This window comes from Mercenaria mercenaria, chromosome 8 (assembly GCF_021730395.1).
Source record: "Mercenaria mercenaria strain notata chromosome 8, MADL_Memer_1, whole genome shotgun sequence".
In the NCBI taxonomy this organism is placed as follows: Eukaryota; Metazoa; Mollusca; class Bivalvia; order Venerida; family Veneridae; genus Mercenaria; species Mercenaria mercenaria.
In genome coordinates this window covers 37,481,981-37,495,026 of record NC_069368.1, presented here as the reverse complement: position 1 = coordinate 37,495,026, position 13,046 = coordinate 37,481,981, and the positions used below count along the sequence as shown (strand labels likewise).

Sequence of the window (13,046 nt, the reverse complement as noted above, 5' to 3'; positions counted from 1 at the left end):
TGCGACAATGCGAGGTTTTACTAATTCTCGCAACTATGTATCATTATTTAAGCAGAAATTTATTTTCCCGATGCGAGAATTAAGAAAGACATGCGAAAATTAAGACGATAATTATCGCCCTAAAAACATCATCTCGCATGTATATAAAAAAATATGTTTTGGGACAAGTGGCACGAACAGGATTCCGTAAAAATGATAATCTCAGAAATCCATTTATTGATTAAGTTTGAAGAAACACGCCAGTCAACAGAGGCTTATTCATTTCTTATAAAAAATTCTTCTTTTATATTAGTTTTCAATTTGAAATAATGCGCCAGTCATTTAGGTGACAAATACCCACAGTCAGTAAACATTATCGACATCGGTTACTTTTATAGTTCGGTTTTGAGGTCAGCGATGTTTTTGTACTTTTAATAATGGAACGTTATTTAGGTAGTATTATTCAGTGCGATAGTGGTTCTTACCTAAATAAGGCAATGTAAATCATTCTGATTTCCCTAATCGGCAGACGAGTCTACAAATTGAACTCTCAAACGTCAAAATCAAACTATACCATAGAACTGTTGTTTCCCGTGATATCGGTTTTGTACTGAAGGTCAATATTTACATTATGTCAACCTGGATATGTCAGAATTTGATAAAATACACAAAATTAAAATGTCAATTTAATTTTATTTTCATATGAACGGTTTTAACGAAGAATTACCCAACTAATGATTTTGCGTCAGAAAAGGTTTGCATTAAAATAAACTCTTGCTTGTATATTTCCAGGGGCATTTCTTTTTCTTTCTATGACATTGCTGAAAGAGTAAGCATTATGCAATAGACGCCTCCGTCTACTTTTATATATTTGTCTACAAAGGCTTTAATTAACTCACTTAATTTACAAAACCTTTATTTTATTATTTTGTAGGTGACATGGTGTACAATAGAAACACTAAAACAGTTACTTACAATCCAGAGGAAACTGTTCAGGATCAGAAAACTAATGGTCAGCATGCAGAAGTACGGAGAAGATCCAGTGCAGCAAGTGGATCTTTAAATGAAATAACACACATACTTGGTCATACCGGTCGCCGTAGAACTTTGACCGATATTAACATAGATCTGTCGAGAGAGCTAGATCAGCCTCGCGCGTCATTTGACTTAGCCTTGCCGATAGAAGAAGAGCGTCCAATTCCAAGTTCAGATGTAACCGAATTAGACAGCACCGCATGTAAAAAGGATCAGAACTCAAGCATGCCGGTTTCTTTTTTTTGCACAAATGTGTGACAAAATTCATTGGAGGAATTCTTCTAAATATCAAGTCGGAAGATTTGATCACAATAATCACAATCATGGTAATTGTTACACAGAACAGCAAAACGCAAATTCTCAAGGAGGACGACTCAGATCCTCATCTCTTCAGCTTCCTCGGTCTGCAAGTAACCACCATTTAACTGAGAAAAATTTCAACAAACCCTCTTTCAGTGATTGCGAATCATCCTTTAGTGCGTCATTATCCGGCAGTTACCCCAGTACAAACACTATACCACTCGAAATTTCTAATATTGACTTGGCAGAACATTTTGGAACACGTCATGAGAATAATTTTATTTCAAAACAGATTACACATTTCTAGATATAATTACAGTAATAATCACATGTAGCGTATATCGGACATTTTGAAAATCTAATAAATAATTCTGAAAATAAGAAGTTAGAACATACTGATCGTTAGAAAATGGTAATTATAAACAACTAAATTTAGTCTTTTATGTGTATGGCAGCCATAATTTTTCAAATTTCCGTTTATTAATTAAAGGACACCTTCCTGTTTTAAAAGTAATGCATTTTATAATAAGAATGGTTTTAATAATAAGAATTGTTGAAAATAGGATATGTGCAGGGTTGGCATGCCCTAAACGCGTTTAAACCCCCCAGTTTCCTTTTTATAGTTTACTGACCGTACCAAGGCGGTGCCCCTATTTTCAACTTGTTTTCTGTCCGTCTCGTACTTTGTGTTGGGTATGTCGTCTTGTTTGTCGTTAGCGTTTCTTTCCTCTTTCTCCTTATTACCCCTATTACTCCCTGTCGCCCCATTCCATCCATTTCCTTTGCATTTACGCTTCCTTGCATTTGCTGCCTATCTCCTTTTACCATAAGTAAGTTATCGTGCCCACCATAATTTTGTCCGCCGGCGCCCGACATTTGTTTTTTCCTGCTTGTGTGTGTGTGTGTGTGTGTGTGTGTGTGTGTTTGTCGTGGGCGGTGTCCCACGGTGTTGTTTTTTCTTACTTGTCTTTTTATCTGTGTGTATTAGTTGTGTCTTTTGTATGTGCGTGTCTGCGATGTTGTAGGAATACTGCGTTTAAGGAACGTGGCTTTCCCTGTTGAATATTCATCCTTGCTCCACCTTCCCCCTACATCCGACCCTTTTATCTACCCCTTACCACCCACTGCCCCGATTATTCTGTATTTTGCATATATTTATAATATATCTGTTGTTGGATTTTTGAAGCATTCCGTCTACAATATTTTTCCGTTATAATTTCTTTTTGTTATGGGCCTACTTAGCGATGCATGGCTCTATGGCTGTGTTTGGGGTGCTCTGTGCTTCCGGGAAATCTACCCTTACCTTTTATCTTTTAATGTATAGAAAACTTTATTTTCTAAATATCTTTGCCGTTTTATTTTTATTTTATAACATTAATGTTAGAATTATGCCTAAAATGGGCAAAAATAGTGCATTTTTTTTACGATTTTTCACAATTACTCTTGTGGTAACGTTTATGTCTATATTGCATAACTCTACTACAGTATAGTGTATAGTTTCTTGCAAGTATGTCATATTAAGCATAAAAATAATGTTCGTTTACATATTACAAAGAAAGTCGAAAACTGGTAAGCTCACAATGATTCTCCTAATAAAATAAAACCAAATCAGATTACACATTTCTAGATATAAACATTGACAAATTACAGATTTTATTGATAAAACTGAAATTGTAAATCAGAGAGCTGTCTTAGTCTGTTTATGGTTCAAATAAAAAAGAAAGTTTCTTCTGGCTTTGACATAAAAAAATGACGTCAGAAAATTGTGAAATTTAGGGACAATAACTATTCGTAAAGGCTTTGCTATATAATACTTTAAAATGATAAAATGATTTATACAGGAACTGGATTAATGTTTTTCATTCTTTGTTAATCGAAAAACATTATTTTACACACAAGATACACACACGTTTGTTTAATGTATGCTATCTGTTAAAATTAAGGGATTTATCGCATGCAAAATTATGTAATTGTTTTGTTCTTATAAAATACTGTAGCTGTATTACGACATTGCCTTTATTTGATACTGTTTTCATTTCTTACCTGTACCAGTTTATATATACTCTTTATTTCCACTTTTCAGTGATTATAACATATATAACAACTATTTACATGTACATGAGAAAACATGAAACAAATTTAGTATAAACAAGGAATACATAATTATCAAATATGTGTGAATAGAGTTCATTATTATAGTATGTTTCGATATTAACACAGCAAAATCATATACATATATTGGGATTCAATGGCATACATTTAACACATATATCAAAAAGATATAATTTTAAGTGTATTTCTTTTCATAAATCACCAAATAGATAGAGCAAATATCACTTAGACTACTAATAAAGCAAGTTGTTACGACTTTTTACAATTCAATGGAATTTGAAACTCGCGTTTAAATAAGCTATATAGAACGATCACTTCGTATACTTAAAATGGTCGTTTTTTCGCCCCCTTGTATTAAGGTATCTTGCCGAAACGAAATACAAGATATCTAAATGGAGAAAAAAAAAACGAAAAAAAAAAAAAAAAAAAAAAAAAAAAAAAAAAAAAAAAAAAAAAAAAAAAAACAACAACAACATGAGTATGTCTTCAGTACATTCTTAGGGCAAATTTACATCTTATTTTGAATTAACAAAATAATTTGTATGCCCTCTGTACAGTGCAAATGAAGTTATACGCCATGTGTATATAGCACCGGGACTTGCTAGCATCAGACCCTAGAAAATTCAGAATATCGGGATCTATTAAACAGCGCAAAAAATGCTCTGAGCTTCCACAGCGAATGTGCTGATAGACTGACGGTCCAAAATTTTGGAGGACTGTTAGAAGAAATGACTTTCTAATTTCAGCGAAAACAGGGCATTCCGAAATAATGTGCCTATTTATATCACATTCTTGACCTGACAAACTAGACAGCTTACGACGTTGCGCATATCTACGAACGTTAGTATTCTTATCACGTTTAGAACGTAACGTAAAAGTTGTTTCGTATCTGCTAATAGGTATATTCTGGAGGGGGAGCATACTGTGTGAATGGATCTAAATCTACAGAACTCGGGGTCAGATTCTATTCTTTCTTCCCAGTTAATGTCCTGGTATGTATTAATGCTATTCGATACCATGGATTTCCAGTCCATTTACTCGGGAATATTGAAAATTGGATATAGTCATTAAGATATTTGAATAAACCATATTTGACCAAGATTCGGCATATGTCTGGGATAAATCCTAACTGATTTTTAGCTCCTTTCAGCATGAAAAGATTTAGCCGCAGATCAAAAATTTGCTTGGCAAGGCATTCATTTGGCATCTGACAGAGCTTCTGTAGGAAACATAGCTTCCGTCTGTCTACAAGGGATTCGAAGGAACGCCATCCTAAGAGTGAGAGGGCCATATCAGTACGTGTTCTAGTTGGTAATTTTTGGACAGATTTGGCTGCTAGTCGCAAAAAGCGTTCAAGTAATAATGAATCTTTTGGGTTAGATTATGCCACAATTCGCATCCATACAGTGCGACTGGAATGGAGACCTTTTCGACCAGGCTTGCCAGTACTAATGGATTTACTTCCCCTGGCTGGGATTCTATAGACAGGACTGAGAACAATGATGACTTGGCTTTTCTGCACCGTGTATACACAGCACTGGAACTGCTGAGCGATTTATGAAGCTCAATACCAACATGTTTAGTATTACAGCAGGACTCTATATTGGATGTCCCAAAGTTTAATGAGTATTCGGATGACCTTGAATCACCAAATACAACTAGCTTAGACTTTGAGTCGTTGAACTGGTATCTCCAAAGTGATGCATAGTTTCTAACAATATCTGTACATAGCTTTAGTGATGTTAAGTTAGGGCAAAGTAAGGTAAGGTCATCCGCAAGTGTAGGATTGCCACACTTCAGGTGACCTATGATACATCCATTATGGCTCTGCTGTAGAGTGTTGAGTAATTCATCTATATATAAAGGTAGAGCCAAGTGGACAAGACTCCCCCTTGTCGTACCCCTTGCAGGACTGGGAAACTCTCAGACTTAACACCATTTACAAGAACACAGCTTTTAATGTTTGAATAGCTGGCATGTATTGTCCTTACAAAGCGCTTATTAATTCCAAAATCTAACATCTTAACAAACATGCCATTATGCCATACTGTATCAAAGGCAGCACTTGTGTCTAAGAATAGTGCGAATACCTTGCTTGAATGTTCCATATAATGGGCAATTGTCTCTTGGAGGTTAAATGACAGAGTTATTGATCCTAGGTGTTCTTGGTAACCATTTTGTTGAATGTTAGGAAATTGTTTTACCACAACGTTTGACCCAGTTTTTTAACCTGACATGTGCCAAACTTTCAAACAATTTGTAGATTACCGGTAGTAGGGTAATAGGTCGGTAACTGCTGGTAATTGTGTTTGGCTTTCCGTCTTTGAGCACAGGGATGATGACTCCTAGTTTACACTGAGCGGGGACATACGAGTGTTTAAGTATAAGATCAAACAGAGATTTTAGGTACTCTAAGAGTGTGGGACCACCATTTATAAGATGCTCATGTACAATGCCATCAAAGCCCGGTGCTTTTCGCTTTTTCAGACACTTTACAAGTTCTGATAATTCTAGAATATCTACTTGTTTATTCAGTATGTCGTCGCATGTGTAACTAACAGTTTCTGCTAGGAAGTCAGCAAAACGTGTGTTGATATCTTCATATTGGGATTCATCAAAGCTATCATTTTCTTTTGGGCTAAACACTTTGGAAAAGTGAAGTCTAAATGCATTGGCAATTTCAAATGGGTCTCTAAATGAATTTCCATCAAAGGAAATTTCTGTTACTAAGCCGGATCTTCTATTTTTCTTTCTATTTACAAGTTGCCAGAATAAGCGCATGTCACACTCTGCTGCGTTATTCAGTTCATCATAGTATTTTGTTTCACAGTCAAATATGGCATTCTTCTGGGCATTTCTAAAACAGAGTTTAGCATTTTTGTATGACCTGAAAAAGCCGTTTAAAGCATCTCGCGGTCTTCCAGCGGCCATCCACTGTTTACGTTTTTCTCTTTGCAATGAGTGGGCAGATTTTACTTCTTTAGTCCAATATGGTTTAGAATGGATGTTAAACTTAGATGAAGGTAACATTTCTGATGCAGCCAGTGTATAACTCTTCCGGTATTAAAGGAACCTTGACCAAAACAAGTCTTAACCAACACTTAGCGACAATAACACTTCTTTGATATTTTTTACTTAAAAGTCAGAATACAGAATACAGAAAGCTTTATTCAGATTTGAGCCATGAGCTCCTCATCACTACAACATGTACATATTAAATCAAGGTCATCGAATTTAAACATATTTACAAAGCATTTAAAACATAGTTATCACTATAAGTGTCAATAATATGTGTTATTATACAAAAAAATAAACATTTACCAATTACAAAATTAAGGTATCATCAGTAGAAGGTATAGATGAATAATATGATCTTGGTATATACAATTTGAAATACATATTTAATTTTCTAACGTATTCCGTCTTACTTTCAAAGCACAGTTGATAAAACAGGCTAAATTATTAAGTGTCCCTTCGTTTGTACATGACAAAAGTTTAATACATTTCCACATATTTGGTCTTTCATAGTAATATCTGTCAATATAACGTTTCCTCAACATTTTATAACGCGGACAAACACATATCATATGGAACTCATCTTCTATGTCTCTAGAACCACAGACATCACAAGTTCTTTCATTTCTGGCAATTCTGTTTTGACCATAACGGCCAGTTTCAATTTTTAAATAATGTGCAGAGACTCTGAACTTGGTTAACAATGTTCGGTATCTTTTATCACTAACAATACTGAGGTAGCTTGCATATTCATAGTCTTGTTTCAGATGCTTATATACAATTAGCACCTGATTACTTTGTATACTGTTTCTCCAGGTTTGTATGAAATTGTCAATACGCCTTTGCCTGAATAATGGTATGAACTGTTTAACATTTATTACAACAGGCGTTTCCCATACATAGCCAAAACCATTTACGTAAAACATGTCCTTTACATAACAACACCAGTTTACTTTATTATTATACACATCGGTTTTCAATTGTTCATATATAGTGCTTATAACACAATTATTAGATTTAATCACTTAAAACCAGTATTTCAATATTCTCATACAATGGGTAGCGGCACAATTCGCCATATATTGCAACATTACTCGTTGAAGGTTTTACATTCAAAATTCTTTTACAGAATTTCAATTGAGTTCTTTCTATATCTCTATTCTTAGAATAACCCCATATTTCTGCTGAATAACTTAGAATTGACGAAACAAAAGAATCAAACAAACCTAACATAGTTTTTGGTGAAAAATTAAATTCCTTTGTATTTGCTAACAAACAATTCATTGCTTTTAATGCTTTACCTATGAGCATTTGAGCATTGTGACTAAATTTACCATTTGTATCAAAAACAACACCAAGATAATTGAAACTATCAACAACATCTTATAAAGCTCCATTGTAAGTCCATCTTTCGTTATTACGCACAGGACCGCCTTTCCTGAAAATCATTATTTTAGTCTTATCAGTGTTCACAGTGAGACCCCAACGCTCACAATAAGTGTGCAGATTATTTATACTTCTTTGTAAACCTTCAACACTATCAGAAAACAACACCATGTCATCTGCATACATAAATAGTATCAATGTCAGATCATTAAAATTAATGCCACTATCAGAATTAGACATAAGATATAATTCCAAGTCTTCAATAAACAATGACCATAGTATCGGTGAACTGTTTTCTCCCTGTTTTTATCCAACAGCTATTTCTATATAATCAGAATAAGTGTTCAAAGGTCGCACCCTACACTTTACATGATCATACATTGATTTCATAATCCTATGCATTTTACCATTTATTCCTAACTTAGAAATCTTTAACCATAAAGCATTTCTGTACACGCTATCAAAACATTTGCGCATATCTATAGATGTCGAATATAAGCGTTTTCCATTGTTAAGTACATTACTGATAACACCATATAGACGACATATTGCGTCCGTGGTTCAAAATCCTGATTTGAAACCAAACTGCGAATTAGATAAAATGTTATGCTTATTACTCCAGTCCGTAACGGTAAGTCTCTTATTAAGAATTGACGTAAATAATTTTGCCAACACGCTAACAAGGGTAATACCTCGGTAATTCTGCACATCAGTATCATCCCCTTTCTTGTAAACTGGAATTATCAACCCTTCCGCCCATGCAGAAGGAAAGTGACCAGATAAAAACACCATGTTGAATATGTCTCTTATAAGTGTTCGCCGATGATATCGCCAATTTCGATAAAATATTCGTTAATGAGAGAGTCACTACCACTGGCCTTACCTCTCTTTAAACATTTTATTGCTCGTCGTATTTCCTCTAATGAAATCGCCTCATCTAGTTCTGAAAAAATAGGATCATCAATTTGCATATCCTCACCACAAAATCTCTCACCTTCTTCGTCTACTGTGATATTAATATCATTTGACAAATTTTTAAAGTACTCGAAAAAATCTGTTAAAGCAATATTATCACCTTTATTGCTCTTTTTCTTTGAAAAGTATTTCCAAAAATCGCGTGGTTTTTTATGTTTCAGGGATTCAATCTCTTTCATTTTATGTATTATATACCGTCTTCGTTTAGTTTTAGTGCACATTTTATATTGTTTTTTCTTTTCAAATAGATTACGTCTATTAGCGTCCGTTTTCACCGCGTTAAAGGCCCGCAAGGCGTCTTGATATTCAGACTTTTTAGAACGACATGAATCGTCAAACCAATCGGCAGGTTTTAAAACAAAGTTGTTTCTGAATTTCACTTTTTCTTGAAATGGACGAACTGTTTTATAAAATAACGGCTTTGCCTCGTTGTTAACGATTCACACAAAATTGTTAACAATGCCCTCTACTGTATTTTTATCAATCTCAACATTGTTCGACCCGTTTACGGCGTTATTTAAATCTGGTAGTCTACTAATCAATCTCCTTCTGAATTCATCTTTCTTTTCATGCGACCATTTCGTGTATTGAAATCCTTTGGATTTTTCCATTTCTTGGCATTTGTTATAGTTTGTGCAAATATCAAATTCTAATATAGCATGATCGGAAAACACAGTAAAATCCGATATTTTAAAAGACTGGATATATTTGAAATTACACTGTTCACATAGCATATAATCTATAACTGTACTTGTTCTGTAATCAGTATATGTATATGACCCATGTGGTTCTAGTCTGCCGTTACATAATCGTAACTTTGTCGCCTTGCATAAATCCAACAATTGTGTACCGTAGTTATTATCTGCTTTGTCCATTGAAGTGCGATGAAGGGGTAAATCTGGTACATAATGAGTTCATACGATCATAGATCAGTAATCCGCCCTTTGTCCTGTTCGGCTATTCATATCTCCCGCGGTCATAACTATACCGTGCTGTTGAAAGTAGCTCGTGTCACTTTCAATTATTTCAAACAAGTTCTGATTGACCACGTTAAATATAACGTTGTGTAAAAATTCCCATTGATTTGAACAAACTTCGTCAAATTTTACATGTCATTTCGTTTTCGAACAAGTTCTATTTCACTGGCAAAGTAACTACTGTGTTCAAGATACCATTGAATCTATTATTCATATGTTTGTCTTAATTGGTATTAATGTCTTCTTTTTGTAAATGTTCGTACCTTATAAAAGATAAATGAGCCGCGCCATGAGAAAACCAACATAGTGGCTTTGCGACCAGCATGGATCTAGACCAGCCTGCGCATCCGCAGTCTGGTCAGGATCCATGCTGTTCGCTAACAGTTTCTCTAATTGCAACAGGCTTTGAAAGCGAACAGCATGAATCCTGACCAGATTGCGAGGATGCGTAGGCTTGTCTGGATCCATGCTGGTCGCAAAGCCACTATGTTGGTATTCTCATGGCGCGGCTCAAATGGGGTTATCCCAATTGGGAGCCTGAAATACATTAATCATCTCAAACTTGAATAAATTTCTTTCCAAAATTAAATTCATTTGGTCCCAAATATTGTCTAGGCTTTCCTGGAGATACATGCTTTTCGACCAAACAGTTTTCTATGGTATATTACGCGCAAACAAACTTTCCCATTTGTTTTCTACCTGTAATAGATTTTTTTTTCTTTTCCAAACAGATAATATTTGTTTCAGTTTTAAATTTTCTTGTTCTAATATTTATTCATCAAATATAAACCAGACAAGAAAAACGTATATGTTTCATCGCTATAGTTGTTTTCTTTAAGAGCTGAGGAATACTAGCTTTGATAATATGCCATTCGGATATCCAATTTTGCTTGTATTTCAATTTTGAAAGTAGATGTTCTGCAGTAATAAAAACATTAGATATCTTTCAATGAAACAATTTCACTTTTAAAAATTATTTTAAAAATACACGTTTCCCTCAACATCTTATCTCGTTATTTCCAAATAAGAACATACCTTTTATATCAGAATAGTTGTGGGGCAAAAGTTTTGTCTGAATTTTACCCGTTCATTCAGCGCTCGTTTATAGAAATCGCTAATGTTACATAGTGTTTTAACATTTTCTAAAAATGAACATTTACAAATCAGACAACGAATCGAGAGTTTGCAAGTAGTATTTTCCAATCGAATTCCAGTTTTGTAATTCCGAGTGAATTATTCTAAATATTGTTTTTATTTGTAAACTTGCTAAATGATTTTTTTATGTTACACATATTCAGACCCCCGTTTTAACGATCGAACAGTAATGTGTTACTTGCTACCAGTGGCTTTTTGCCGTCCCACAGAATATCTCGCACAATTAGTTCGATTTCTTTGATGTAATTATCCGGAATTCCTCTGATCTCTATTTCAAAATTTATTTTTGATATAACATATGCTTTTAAAATGAGGATTTTTTTCATTAAAATACCCTCTCGTTTTCCCAATTTTTTAAGGCAACACTTGATTTTTTTATTTTGACACCCCAGATTCATTTAAATCTTTTTGTACAACCCAAAGTTTTTTACTGTTTTTGGTCCTTTTTTATTTCATTGAATTTTGTAGCCCTGTTTTTCATCTTCCAAAAAAAAGCCCTGTTGTTTTTTTTCTTTACTGAATTTTCCCCCCAGTTCTTTTTAAAAAATAGAAAAAATTTGAAAAATTTAGGGATTGAAGATTCATCTTCACAAAGATTGTGTGCATAAATTTTTGGTTAAACCCTAGCTTCAAGAGCAATCCCATTTTGCAAAGGGAAATTTGACACCCAAAAAATATATTTTCATTTTGTCTTATAATAAAAACCATCGCTTGCGTAAAATTTAGAGAAGGGGTCAATGGGAAAAACCTTTATTTTTTAAAAAGGGATATACAAAGAAAAAGTATAAAGCCTTTTGTCGTATACATTTTTGAACCAACCAAAAGCCCATTTAAACCCCGTTTCCAAAAATTTAAATTTTAAAGGCCGAATTTTTAAAAGACAAAATTTTGACCTTTTCCCACCTACCTGTCAAAGGTTTTTGTTTGATCTAAAAATATCATTACTCCGTTTTTGTTGTTACCTCTGCAATTTTTTTTATCAATAAAATCTGAAAAAAGATCCTTGGAAGCAAGAATGAAACCCAAAGAAAAATAATAGCAACTGGGGTTGATTGGTCTGTTCTGAAGGTAATTGAAAGTGCAACCCCTCTTCTGTTTACCTTCATCAAACTTCTTTTTTCTTTTCATTTATTTTAGTTTAATTATGATGATAAAATTTTGTAGCGTCAATGTCGTACCTTGGTAGTAAAACATGTCTTATAAATATGTTGCCTTGAAATTAAACCCAATACATATTTTATTTCCCCCGACCCGTACGTATCTGAGATAAATTTTTTTTGCTTTCCGCGTTTTTTCTCAAGATCAAAAAATACTTAGACGATGTTTCTTTTGCTTTTTATTTTATTTTTATGTTTCTAATTGTTTTTCAGGGTAAATTTGGGTCCAATATATTTTATCTTTTTAAGCCCGTCTCTGAAAGAGCGGGCTATTTGAAACCCCACCCGTGGTGGCGGCCGGGGGGGTGGGCGCCCAAAAAAGAAATGTCCGTCTCTAATCAAACGTTTTCATCGATCTTCACCAAAACTTGCGACAATGTTCGGGGGGAAATACCGGCCAATTTTTGAAAACCACCCAAATGCCCCAGGACTTTGGGATTAGGCCATTTTGATTATCAAAGCGAATTTAATTGTCCGCTCTCTAAAAGTCAAACATTTTCATCGATCTTCCCAAACGGCTGAAAATGTTCAAGTGGGGGCATATATCTCACCAAGTTAAATAATCCTAAATCCCCCCCCGGGCCCTTTGGGGATTAGGGCCCTTGATTACCGAAAAACTGCGAATTTAGCCCTTTTCCCCCTCCAAATTTAAAAGTTTTTTTATCCGACTTCACCTAACGCTGACAAAGTTTTTTGGGGATTTAAAACTCGACCAGCCGATAACCCCCAAATCACCCCAGGCATTCTTGGGTTATGGGCCCCGAATTTCTCAAATCGGGAAATTTAGACTTGTCGCCCCTTTATCAAACAGTTTTTTTTATCCCATTTCACCAACTTAGTGCATCGTTTGCGGATAATATCCGGGAAGTTCGATAACCACCCCCAATTTGCCCCGGCACCTTGGAAATGGCCCCTTGAAATTCTCGAAAACTTTTTATGATAATGGAATTTAAAC

The 13,046-nt window shown here is 34.5% G+C and overlaps 1 protein-coding gene across 1 annotated transcript in view; it reads left to right on the top strand.

Annotated features, from left to right (window-relative positions):
* Nucleotides 1-2,151, top strand: part of LOC123565408 (putative ammonium transporter 3) — a 187,285-nt gene extending 185,134 nt beyond the window's left edge. Inside the window, 1 exon segment of the mRNA XM_053549115.1 lies at nucleotides 914-2,151. Within this exon segment, the coding sequence (XP_053405090.1) occupies nucleotides 914-1,272 (359 nt within the window). The 3' untranslated portion in view covers nucleotides 1,273-2,151.
* The last annotated feature ends 10,895 nt before the right edge of the window (nucleotides 2,152-13,046 follow it).